This window comes from Astyanax mexicanus, chromosome 7 (genome assembly GCF_023375975.1).
Source record: "Astyanax mexicanus isolate ESR-SI-001 chromosome 7, AstMex3_surface, whole genome shotgun sequence".
NCBI lineage: Eukaryota > Metazoa > Chordata > Actinopteri > Characiformes > Acestrorhamphidae > Astyanax > Astyanax mexicanus.
The window spans coordinates 38,792,583-38,805,848 of record NC_064414.1 but is presented as its reverse complement, the minus strand read 5'-3'; the positions used below and the strand labels follow the sequence as shown (position 1 = coordinate 38,805,848).

Here is a 13,266-nt window from a genome sequence, read left to right as displayed (position 1 = left end):
AATATTTATTACTGGACTTGACCATAATGATTTAGAATAGGGGTCACACTTTCTGACAGCTGGTATCAGAATATGTGACCCTATACCATCTCTATTAAATATAGTGCAAAACCAACCAAATACTGTCAGATTACTCACTATTACTTCACCTTTTCAGCTATACAAAATATTTATTACTGGACTTGACCATAATGATTTAGAATAGGGGTCACACTTTCTGACAGCTGGTATCAGAATATGTGACCCTATACCATCTCTATTAAATATAGTGCAAAACCAACCAAATACTGTCAGATTACTCACTATTACTTCACCTTTTCAGCTATACAAAATATTTATTACTGGACTTGACCATAATGCTTTAGAATAGGGGTCACACTTTCTGACAGCTGGTATCAAAATATGTGACCCTATGCCATCTTTATTAAATATAGTGTAAAACTTACCACATTTTCTCAGATTACTCACTATTACTTCACCTTTTCAGCTATACAAAATATTTATTACTGGACTTGACCATAATGATTTAGAATAGGGGTCACACTTTCTGACAGCTGGTATCAGAATATGTGACCCTATACCATCTCTATTAAATATAGTGCAAAACCAACCAAATACTGTCAGATTACTCACTATTACTTCACCTTTTCAGCTACACAAAACATTTATTACTGGACTTGACCATAATGCTTTAGAATAGGGGTCACACTTTCTGACAGCTGGTATCAAAATATGTGACCCTATGCCATCTTTATTAAATATAGTGTAAAACTAACCAAATCTTCTCAGATTACTCACTATTCCTTCACCTTTTCAGCTACACAAAACATTTATTACTGGACTTGACCATAATGATTTAGAATAGGGGTCACACTTTCTGACAGCTGGTATCAGAATATGTGACCCTATACCATCTCTATTAAATATAGTGCAAAACCAACCAAATACTGTCAGATTACTCACTATTACTTCACCTTTTCAGCTATACAAAATATTTATTACTGGACTTGACCATAATGATTTAGAATAGGGGTCACACTTTCTGACAGCTGGTATCAGAATATGTGACCCTATACCATCTCTATTAAATATAGTGCAAAACCAACCAAATACTGTCAGATTACTCACTATTACTTCACCTTTTCAGCTATACAAAATATTTATTACTGGACTTGACCATAATGCTTTAGAATAGGGGTCACACTTTCTGACAGCTGGTATCAAAATATGTGACCCTATGCCATCTTTATTAAATATAGTGTAAAACTTACCACATTTTCTCAGATTACTCACTATTACTTCACCTTTTCAGCTATACAAAATATTTATTACTGGACTTGACCATAATGATTTAGAATAGGGGTCACACTTTCTGACAGCTGGTATCAGAATATGTGACCCTATACCATCTCTATTAAATATAGTGCAAAACCAACCAAATACTGTCAGATTACTCACTATTACTTCACCTTTTCAGCTACACAAAACATTTATTACTGGACTTGACCATAATGCTTTAGAATAGGGGTCACACTTTCTGACAGCTGGTATCAAAATATGTGACCCTATGCCATCTTTATTAAATATAGTGTAAAACTAACCAAATCTTCTCAGATTACTCACTATTCCTTCACCTTTTCAGCTACACAAAACATTTATTACTGGACTTGACCATAATGATTTAGAATAGGGGTCACACTTTCTGACAGCTGGTATCAGAATATGTGACCCTATACCATCTCTATTAAATATAGTGCAAAACCAACCAAATACTGTCAGATTACTCACTATTACTTCACCTTTTCAGCTATACAAAATATTTATTACTGGACTTGACCATAATGATTTAGAATAGGGGTCACACTTTCTGACAGCTGGTATCAGAATATGTGACCCTATACCATCTCTATTAAATATAGTGCAAAACCAACCAAATACTGTCAGATTACTCACTATTACTTCACCTTTTCAGCTATACAAAATATTTATTACTGGACTTGACCATAATGATTTAGAATAGGGGTCACACTTTCTGACAGCTGGTATCAGAATATGTGACCCTATACCATCTCTATTAAATATAGTGCAAAACCAACCAAATACTGTCAGATTACTCACTATTACTTCACCTTTTCAGCTATACAAAATATTTATTACTGGACTTGACCATAATGATTTAGAATAGGGGTCACACTTTCTGACAGCTGGTATCAGAATATGTGACCCTATACCATCTCTATTAAATATAGTGCAAAACCAACCAAATACTGTCAGATTACTCACTATTACTTCACCTTTTCAGCTATACAAAATATTTATTACTGGACTTGACCATAATGCTTTAGAATAGGGGTCACACTTTCTGACAGCTGGTATCAAAATATGTGACCCTATGCCATCTTTATTAAATATAGTGTAAAACTTACCACATTTTCTCAGATTACTCACTATTACTTCACCTTTTCAGCTATACAAAATATTTATTACTGGACTTGACCATAATGATTTAGAATAGGGGTCACACTTTCTGACAGCTGGTATCAGAATATGTGACCCTATACCATCTCTATTAAATATAGTGCAAAACCAACCAAATACTGTCAGATTACTCACTATTACTTCACCTTTTCAGCTACACAAAACATTTATTACTGGACTTGACCATAATGCTTTAGAATAGGGGTCACACTTTCTGACAGCTGGTATCAAAATATGTGACCCTATGCCATCTTTATTAAATATAGTGTAAAACTAACCAAATCTTCTCAGATTACTCACTATTCCTTCACCTTTTCAGCTACACAAAACATTTATTACTGGACTTGACCATAATGATTTAGAATAGGGGTCACACTTTCTGACAGCTGGTATCAGAATATGTGACCCTATACCATCTCTATTAAATATAGTGCAAAACCAACCAAATACTGTCAGATTACTCACTATTACTTCACCTTTTCAGCTATACAAAATATTTATTACTGGACTTGACCATAATGATTTAGAATAGGGGTCACACTTTCTGACAGCTGGTATCAGAATATGTGACCCTATACCATCTCTATTAAATATAGTGCAAAACCAACCAAATACTGTCAGATTACTCACTATTACTTCACCTTTTCAGCTATACAAAATATTTATTACTGGACTTGACCATAATGATTTAGAATAGGGGTCACACTTTCTGACAGCTGGTATCAGAATATGTGACCCTATACCATCTCTATTAAATATAGTGCAAAACCAACCAAATACTGTCAGATTACTCACTATTACTTCACCTTTTCAGCTACACAAAACATTTATTACTGGACTTGACCATAATGCTTTAGAATAGGGGTCACACTTTCTGACAGCTGGTATCAAAATATGTGACCCTATGCCATCTTTATTAAATATAGTGTAAAACTAACCAAATCTTCTCAGATTACTCACTATTCCTTCACCTTTTCAGCTACACAAAACATTTATTACTGGACTTGACCATAATGATTTAGAATAGGGGTCACACTTTCTGACAGCTGGTATCAGAATATGTGACCCTATACCATCTCTATTAAATATAGTGCAAAACCAACCAAATACTGTCAGATTACTCACTATTACTTCACCTTTTCAGCTATACAAAATATTTATTACTGGACTTGACCATAATGATTTAGAATAGGGGTCACACTTTCTGACAGCTGGTATCAGAATATGTGACCCTATTCCATCTTCATTTAAAATTGTGTGAAACCAATTAAATCTTTTCAAATCTTTTCAAATCAGTTTACTCAGCATTCCTTCACTTAGTCCTTTCAATCTGTTTCTTAGGCATTAAAATAATAATAATAATAATAATAATAATAATAATAATAATAATAATAATAATAATAATAATAATAATAATAATAATAATAATAATAATTTTTAAGTGTGTGAGAACACTAATATTTAAGAAGAAAATGTGTAATATATTGATTGTTTACACTTGCAGTGCATGGACATTAAACGTAGGGTTGGGGGAGGGGCTGTTTTCCCCCATCATGCTCTGTAACTGATGTTTTTTTTTAGTTGTGGTCAAGTTAGCTAGTTTCGGATTACGGTATACGGTACATGGATTGATTTTATTATGGACTCCAAAACTGCCAAAGAAATCAGAGAATTTCTTCTCACTGGCAAATACCCTGATGTTTTTGATAAGCATCAGAGGTACATACTGAGACGGAGGGCATCCAATTTCTGCATCACTGGTAAGGATACAGGCCATTAACATACTTCAAAATGGTTATTTTGTTAGTGATACTAATTATTGTCTGTAATATGTGCCTGCATATGTTGTAGAAACGTCAGTCATGATGATTTCTGTTGACTTCTTTAGACAACGAACTGTACTACATAAGACACAGGGGAACCGAAAAAGAGTGCAAGGTGAAGGTGGTGTGTAGTGCGGCAGAGGCTGATGCTCTCTTTGTCGAGTTTCACAGTAGTGGAATCGGAGCTCACTGTGGGCAAATAAAGACAAGGGATGCAATCTCTCAAAGATTCTACTGGCCTGGCATGTCTGGGGATATTGAGAAATGGGTATGTTTATATATTTAATCATGTTGAGTTGCAATTACTTCTTACTTCAGCAAATCAACTGTGGGATCGTATTATGTTTATCTATTCATATTTTGATATAGGTGTCACAGTGCACAGTTTGCCAGAAAAACAAGAGAGATATAAAGGCCAGCACGGAATACAAGCCGATCAAGGTATACACTTACATCAGTTGCTAAATAACACTTGCATATTTAATCCTTGTGAGTACTTAAAATACCCCTTTTTTATCTGGCACACTTGTGGGCCTCATCCTTGCCTTTGTTTTGGCCCAGTTGTGACTGAGTCTTCTGGCCCATATATTTTCAAGTAAATAAAATGAACAAATGTGACAGTATACTACCTATACTATAATACCTTTTTAAATTATATTGTCAAGTTAGATTTAGACACTGATTGAGCAGTCACGAAAGGAGCCAAATTATTTACTCAAGTCCTCTGATGTGTTTTTTTTTTCTCTTTTATTTGTTCTAGTATACAGTAACAGTAGTCATAATGAAGTAGGAGATTTTTCTACAATTGTTGGCTACATATCAGGGTCAGGACTGTACAAATTTACGAAATATGCTCCTCACATTACTTAAATTGTCTTCACCCTGACATGTGAAGCATTGGCATTGTGTTGTAAAATACAATTTTTGCAAATCACTTGTGACATTTTTTTATTATTATTAATCATAGGTTGTAAAAGAGTCTGCACACAATTACCAAAGATAGGTTATACTGATGTTTATACTTACTAAAAAGATACCATACTGACTGTAGGTTTCATAAATCTATTGATTGTTAAATAAATCAATTTTGTCACTATCAAAAATGCTAAATATTTGTTCTTATTCCTGATTGATTCAATAATCAATGCTGGAATTTAAATCTGTATGTATGTTTGTATGTATTATTATGGTCAGGTTTTTACTAGTTTCTGTTCTTTTCCTACAATGAATATTATAAATGTATATATGTATGTTTTTGCCTTTTTTGACAGACCAAAGTTCCATTTGAATTGGTGGGAATGGATCTCATCGGCAAGCTTGTGAAGACAGAGCAAAACCACCAGTACATATGTGTCATAATTGACTATTGTACTAGGTGGACTCAGGCATATGCACTAAAATCAAAGTCTGCAGAAGAGGTCACACAGAGCATTTTGAAATTTGTCTACCAATTTGAAGTGCCAAAACGGATTCTGACTGACCAAGGTAGAGAATTTGTCAATGCTGTGAGTATTTTTATTCCTTTATGATTATTTTACAGTTTTTCTCTGTCCCTTTAGAGCAGATTAACATTTAATTTCTCAAAAATATTAATTAATTTTCACATCATCTAATCAATTGTGCTCATCACAGAAACCATTTGTCATAATTTTACAGAAACAGCAAATGCTTTGGAGTGCAATTGCAAATGATTTTGTACAGCTGTCTGCTGTCATGTAGATCGCAATATATTATACTTTACTGTGCTGGACTGTCCTACCCCTCCATCCTAAACATCTAGCCATTAGTTCACTTCATATCTCCTTAAATTCAAATTAGTTAAAGCAGTTGTCCAGACCTGAGAATCCGATTTTATACATTTCTATTAGATATTTTGGATAAATATTAGTAGAATTGTGCCTTTTAGCAATGAAGGAAAATTTTTTGGTATGTTTCAGATAAAATAAGGGCCACATATGATCAATCCTGGCCCTACATTGGCAAAGGCCAATTAAAGGATGGCCTTAAACTGACAAAGCGCAGTGCTCTGATAGTTCTGTCTGCCAATCTGTCTAATGTGTGTTGTAAATCCTTTTCAACCGATATTCATTAACACAATACAAGATAATGTTCCAACAGATAAACTTTATTTTATTATTTATTTTTTATTATTTATGTTGTCAGAACCAGGCGGGAGGACAATAGATTTATTATACTGAAGACGTAGGTGTCAGGCAGGCACGGGGTCATGTCAAGATAGGATACAGTTTATGGGACCAAAGGGGGGGGGCTGTTCAACCTTCTTCACTCACACCATAGTGGGATGATCTATATAATCTTGTGTATGTCTTTTGGTTTTCGAACATTCTCCTCGACTCTCTGAGCGGAGCATTGTTCCCGGAAGATCTTCTGAAATAAACTGTTAAATTAGCTGAAGACTTTGGTATCCTGACTCTTCTTGACTTCTCTACTCATCTCAACCATTTAAAAGAACTCAGGGGGAAACGCACTGGAAACGGCGCTGTAAGGGGTAGTGCGGCCTTTCCCGACAACAGTCATGACCCTTACCTGTTTCCAATTAACCTGTTCATCTGTGGGATGTTCCAAACAAGTGTTTTCTTGAGCATTCCTAAACTTCACCACTCTTTTGTTGCCCCTGTCCCAACTTTTTTGGAACGTGTTGCATCAAATTCAAAGTGAGTGAATATTTGCAAAAAAAAACAATGAAGTTTATCCGTTTGAACATTAAATATCTTGTCCTTTTAGTGTATTCAATTAAATATAGCTTGAAAAGCATTTGCACATCATCATATTCTTTTTTTACACAACATCCCAACTTGAATTGGGGTTGTACTTCAGTGAATCATACTCACATTTTAAATAGAATGTTTCTTTACAATATAATTGCTTTTCATGTTTACCTTTATGAATGGAAAAAATATCTACTGTTTCTTGGGGTAAAGCAAAAGTCTATGTCAATACACATATATTTCCAATATGTTTTATTATTTTTTTCTTATTCTGTAGATTAACTCACAAGTGTGTGAAGTACTTGGCATTAGAAGAAGTCTCTGTGCCCCATATCATCCTCAAACTAATGGGTTGGTGGAGAGACTGAACGGAACTATACAAAGGTAAAACAAAGACTGTTAAGGCTGTCATTACATTCTTCGTTAAGCTACTAAAAAGTGTTGCTTTTCATATAATGATTTAGATAATGATGTTTATAAATATTATGGCTACTTGTGTATGTATATGTCAAATTGTGTATGTGTTTGTCATGTTTAGAGCTCTTGGCAAGATGGTGGATGAGAAACCTAACAACTGGGATCTGTACCTGGATGCAGTAATGTTTGGACTGCGCACAAAAAAGCAGTTAACCACACGGTTCTCCCCATTCTTTTTGATGTTCGGGAGAGAAGCACGTTATCCTGCTGAGGTGCCAGAGGACTATCAGGTTAAGTAAAATGTGTTCTTTTAAGAGGATACACATACAATGAGCAGCTATTATTTGGGTGATGGGACATTCTCAGCATTGCAGTGACACTGACATGGTGATGGTGTTTTTGCATGTGTTGAGCTGCAGTGTCCTTGCTGGACTAAAAATAGTCCACCAAAAGCATCTTATGGGTGGCGTCCTGTGGGCAACATTATTTTGGGCATTGTCTTGTTGGTAGCATCCTGTAAGCACTGATAAAGGACTAGAGGTGACCAACACAAACAGTGCTGCAAAAGATTCAGAGCTTATGTCTCTTTTACAAGGTGGAGCAGCTGTAGATAGGAGTGACTAGTAGAGTGATAGACAATGAGTGAACGTTTAAAAACTCCAGCAGTACTGCTGTATCTGATCCACTTGTACCAGCAAAACACACACTAACACCTCATACACCACCATGCTAATCAGTGCTAATCACTGCAATGCTGAGGATAACCACCCATCACGCAAATAATAATAGCTGCTCTGTGGTGGTCTCTCCAGTAGTGATCCTGATCCAGATTGTAGAATAGGGTGAAAGGAGGATAATTATATGCAGAGAAACAGATACAGGACTACAGTCAGGAATTACTGTATTATATATGCATTATAAACTACAAAGTGACCTATATGATCAGAGGAGACAGTGAGTGTAGAAATAAGTTGTTCCCAATAAAGATTTTGTTGTGTCTATACAGAAATTATTAATGCAAGATTAAGAAATTGCTCTTATTGAGATACTAAGTATATATATCTCAAGTTTTTTCCTTCCTTGTAGAATGAGGAATGGCTTCTATCTGTAGAATATGTTTTTCCACATAGAGGCCTAGTTTTTCTGGTAATCTGCCATGAGGGTTGTGAAATGGGTGGCGTATTAATGACATTGCTAACTGGTGTATTCAGACTATGGCTCCTTGTTTCATGTATATTTTATGTAACTTTTTAAAGAAGTATTTAAATTATGTTCAAGTTAATGAACAATAACTGTTGTACAATACATTATAAGGTAGAAAAGAGAAATTTGCTCATTTTTGTTTTAAGTAAGTTATTGGTATTACTGTGTTGGCTTTTAGTTTTGAGTAATCTGATTAAAAACTAGTTAAAATGAATGAAATTAATAAAATAAATACCACGTCAAATACTTTCAAGGTTGAACTGACCTTTTTGTTTTACTGTGAAAGGACAAAAACTACATTACTGCATTATACCAGAAATAACATAAATGCATAGAAACAACATTTAATGCATAGTAACTAACCAATGAATAAAGATAAAAGTATGTATTATCTAGCAGATAAAATCTGTGCAGGACAAAGAGTGTGCTTGCTGTATGAGGTCTGCATTATTTGATCACACATTATTTATATTAGTTCAGTTATTTTCTCTTGATGTAGCCAACAGATGTTGTACTGTACTGTAAGTACACATTTTTATTTGTTTATTGCCATACATTGTTACAGGTTGATGCTACTGTTGAGAATGTGCTTTCTGAAGAATTGGTGGCAATTGACATTGAGAGGCATGACAGAATCCTGAACATTGTCCAGGAGAATGTGGAAGGAGTTCAGGAGAGAACAAGAAAAAGGCTGCAGTCAAAACTCCCTCAGCAAAATCTTCAGGTGGGGGATGTAGTTCTGAGAAAGAATATCCGCAGCCAGCAACGAAAAGGAGGAAAGCTTGACCCAGAATTCCTCGGCCCCTTTACTATCACCAAAGTAGCAGGAAAAAGCATTGACCTTGTTGACTCCAATGGAAAAGCCATCCACAAGGTTAACATTGATCATTTAAAACTGTACAATGAACAGACCCCGAGGATACCACAAAAGTTAAAAGGGCATCATGATGTATTCAGTATCGCTCCTCCCTCAGTCACTTCCTCTCCACCAGCCACTGTCATCTCCTCTCCACCAGCCACTGTCACTTCCTCTCCACCAGCCACTGTCATCTCCTCTCCACCAGCCACTGTCATCTCCTCTCCACCAGCCACTGTCATCTCCTCTCCACCAGCCACTGTCATCTCCTCTCCACCAGCCACTGTCATCTCCTCTCCACCAGCCACTGTCATCTCCTCTCCACCAGCCACTGTCATCTCCTCTCCACCAGCCACGGTCATCTCCTCTCCACCAGCCACTGCCAACCTCCACCCTTCTGTCATCTCTTCTCCATTATCCACTGTTCAACCTGCTGTTCAACCTGCTGTTACCACCTCCCCACCTACTTCCACCTCTTCTCTACCAGTTCCAGTCACATCCTCTCCACCTCCTGTCATCTCCTCTCCACCTTCTGGAACCATCTTTGCTCAAACATCTGTCTCCTCCTTAGAAAAATGTGTGTATACATGAGCAGATTAAATTAAACCATCAGTATAGTACATACACCAGAAATACACAAGAAACTACATTTGTTTCTTTGAGTACAAATTTTCAGTTGGCATTTAACACTTTCAACAAAGCTTCATTACACTGTCTCACAAAAGTAGGTACACACCTCACATATTTTTTTAAATATCTTTTCATCTGAACACTGAAGATATGACACTTTAATACAATGTAATATAATCAGTGTACAGCTTGTATAACAAAGAAAATTAGCTGTGCCTTCATACAACTCAACACACATTAATGTCTGAACTGCTGGCAAGTGAGTACACCCCTAAGTGAAAATGGCCAAATTGTGCGGAAAGTGGCAATATTTTTTGTGACCACAATTATTATCTAGCCCTGTCTTAACCCTCTTGGGCATGGAGTTTACTAGAGCTTCACAGGTTGCTACAGGAATCTAATTTTGGTGCCAACAGTTTAGACATTAATAGCTGTGTGTTATTTTGAAAATTGCAACAAGAAAACACAATATGCTGCAGATTTTTTACACTTTATTGAAAGACCTTTCTACAATTTGTATTAATTGTTTCTTTAGGTGTGAAAGAGGCTTGGGAAGGAAAAAATGTTCATGTCCTTCTGTCAAAAATTGGACCATACAAATTGTTTTATTGGGACATCGCCAACCTAGCACCCAATCAACAGGTTGAAAGTGAGGTAAGATACATATTTTACGTTTTACGTTACGTTTTATCAACCTGTGACATCACAGAACATCATAAGTGATGTATATGAATTGATATTTACATTATTTTCTTCCTCATAGGTGATCAATGCTTATCTGAAGCATATTGTTCACAAGAAAAATCAAGAACATGGAGGCAAACAGGCACTATACATTGATTCTTTTGAAATGACTGGTATGTGGCAGGGGAAGAACACAAAACTGAAGGTAGGCAAATTACTGTTTTGCATTTTAATAATGCTGTATTATATGGATTTTCTAAAGTCTTGTTATAATTTTATAATTTTTGAACCTTTTTTAAGTGTGACCCCAATAACTTTCAAGTGATTCTGGGAGCTGTAAACGAGCCAAACCACTGGATACTGACAGTAAGAATACGATATTTTGTAAATTGTAATGATACTGTAATGTATCTGTAATATTATGTGTTTTTTGCTGTGACTATATGTGACTGATATACAAATATTTCTACACCTATATAGGCATTTTTTCCACAACAAAAAAGGAGTTTGGTGCTTGATTCTCTTGGAAACGCCTCCACAAAATTAGTCACATGTGAAAGGACAGCAAGGTACTCTTTTCATGATAATGAAAAATGGTCTATTATGAAGGCCAAGGAACAATATATACAATAATCTTTGTTTCTTTTTAGAGCATTCATGAGAAAGCGAGGGTGTGAGGTGTCCACATGGACAACAGAAACGGTTCCTCATGCATTACAGACAGATGCTGTGTCATGTGGAGTGTTTGTGCTGAAAGTAAGTTGATTTAAGTGTCCATTTTGAACTGAAGAACTGTTTGATGTTTTTCATAAAGCTAAATTGTTTAGTAAAAAATATATGTATGGCCCAGTCAATAACTGTAAAGATTATACATATTTGAATATATACACCATAGATTCAAAATAGATGTTTTGGGATATTTTTGGACATAAGAATTGTTGGGTTCCAAATTCAGTTTTAGAACATTTCAAGCGCTATGAATTAACAGTTATATATGAAAGTGTTTTTATATGGCAGTTGATTTTAATTTCTTCATTCCTTAGTACGCTGAGAATATTCTGGCAGAGGAGCCACTGACATTTACTAATTCAAAATCAGCTGTTCAGACTTACAGATGGGAGGTGGCAATGACTTTGCTCAAGGAGACAGGTAAAATTCTTGTGTTGACCAATAATTCTATTTTTGATAAAGTAAGTATGTGTAATGAAAATCTGATCATCACAATCTGCAATTACTATTGTATTTTAATCAGATAATCTCGAAGATGTGTGCCACTACTGTGGAGAAAAAAGTGGAGAAACAGAAAAAAGCAAACGTGGGAAAAAAAAGAAAGGGCAAGCATGCAATACTGTCTGGGTAAGATGTTTTTCATTAATAAAAATAAAATTAAACAATATATAGGTATAGTATAGCATAATTTAATATAGTATACAGTAGTATAGTATAGTATGGAAAATCCAATTAATATATAATATATAAAAATATGCATGTGATTGATTACAGATCCAGTGTGATGACTGCACTAGGTGGTTTCACCTAAATTGTGTGGGGAAACCCAACATAAATGAGAGCTACAGCTGTGCTGCATGCCAATAGCAAGAGAGCTATCTTACAAAGAGATCACTATTTTTTTTTTTTTTATATATATATAATTTTATTTCCATTTTTTTTCCCATTTTCTCCCAAAGTCAGTTACCCAACCCACTCATTAGGACTCCCCCTAATACTAGTGATGCCCCAACACACCAGGAGGATGAAGACCAACCCCCCCCTTTCTCTGACAGGTGAAGTCAGACTCTGCCTATTTTTGAACAGCTGCTGATGCAGCATTGCCAAGTAGCATCATCAGCTCACAGACGCCTTGTGCTGATCGAAATCATCCTTTGGAGTGATGAGGGGAAAGAGTGCCATGTACCCACCCAGAGAGAGCAAGGCCAATTTTGCTGCCTGAGGGTTCCGGTAGCTAATGGCAACTACATAAACAGGATTTGAACCGGCGAGCTCCTGGTCATAGAGGCAGTGCAAAGCCTGCTGGACCACTCGGAGGCCATCACTATGTTTTGTTTTGACAGAAAGGTTTGTGTTTATGTGTATGTATCTTTTGCATGTTTTCCCATTATTTGAGCTTGATTATTATGTAGACTTTGCAATAAATAAGTATTTTCAACAGTGCCTCACTTTTTGAATTAAAATATATGTGCCTAGCCTGAATACACTCCTTTGCAATAATTATTGCTTTACTGAAAAGGTAAAGGAATAGTGAGTAATCTGAGAAGATTTGATTTTTGAATAGAGTCACAAATTCTGATACCAGCTGTCAGAATCAGTGACCCCTATTCTAAATCATTATGGTCAAGTCCAGTAATAAATGTTTTGTGTAGCAGAAAAGGTGAAGGAATGGTGAGTAATCTGACAGTATTTGGTTGGTTTTGCACTATATTTAATA

General features: G+C 35.6%; 1 protein-coding gene across 2 annotated transcripts; it reads left to right on the top strand.

Annotated features, from left to right (window-relative positions):
* The first annotated feature begins 3,886 nt into the window (after positions 1-3,886).
* LOC125803016 (uncharacterized) lies at positions 3,887-12,987 on the top strand. 2 transcript variants are annotated; one of them, XM_049481743.1, is made up of 15 exons: positions 3,887-4,238; positions 4,367-4,569; positions 4,671-4,742; positions 5,573-5,806; positions 7,308-7,414; positions 7,569-7,737; positions 9,216-10,083; positions 10,672-10,790; positions 10,900-11,025; positions 11,121-11,186; positions 11,301-11,389; positions 11,471-11,576; positions 11,864-11,969; positions 12,073-12,176; positions 12,513-12,987. In XM_049481743.1, the coding sequence occupies exons 1-15, from the start codon at positions 4,118-4,120 to the stop codon at positions 12,606-12,608; spliced, it is 2,586 nt and encodes an 861-aa protein (XP_049337700.1). In that variant the 5' UTR covers positions 3,887-4,117; the 3' UTR covers positions 12,609-12,987. The 2 variants fall into 2 exon arrangements, with proteins under 2 accessions (XP_049337700.1, XP_049337701.1); XM_049481744.1 differs by lacking the exon at positions 12,513-12,987 and adding an exon at positions 12,324-12,472.
* The last annotated feature ends 279 nt before the right edge of the window (positions 12,988-13,266 follow it).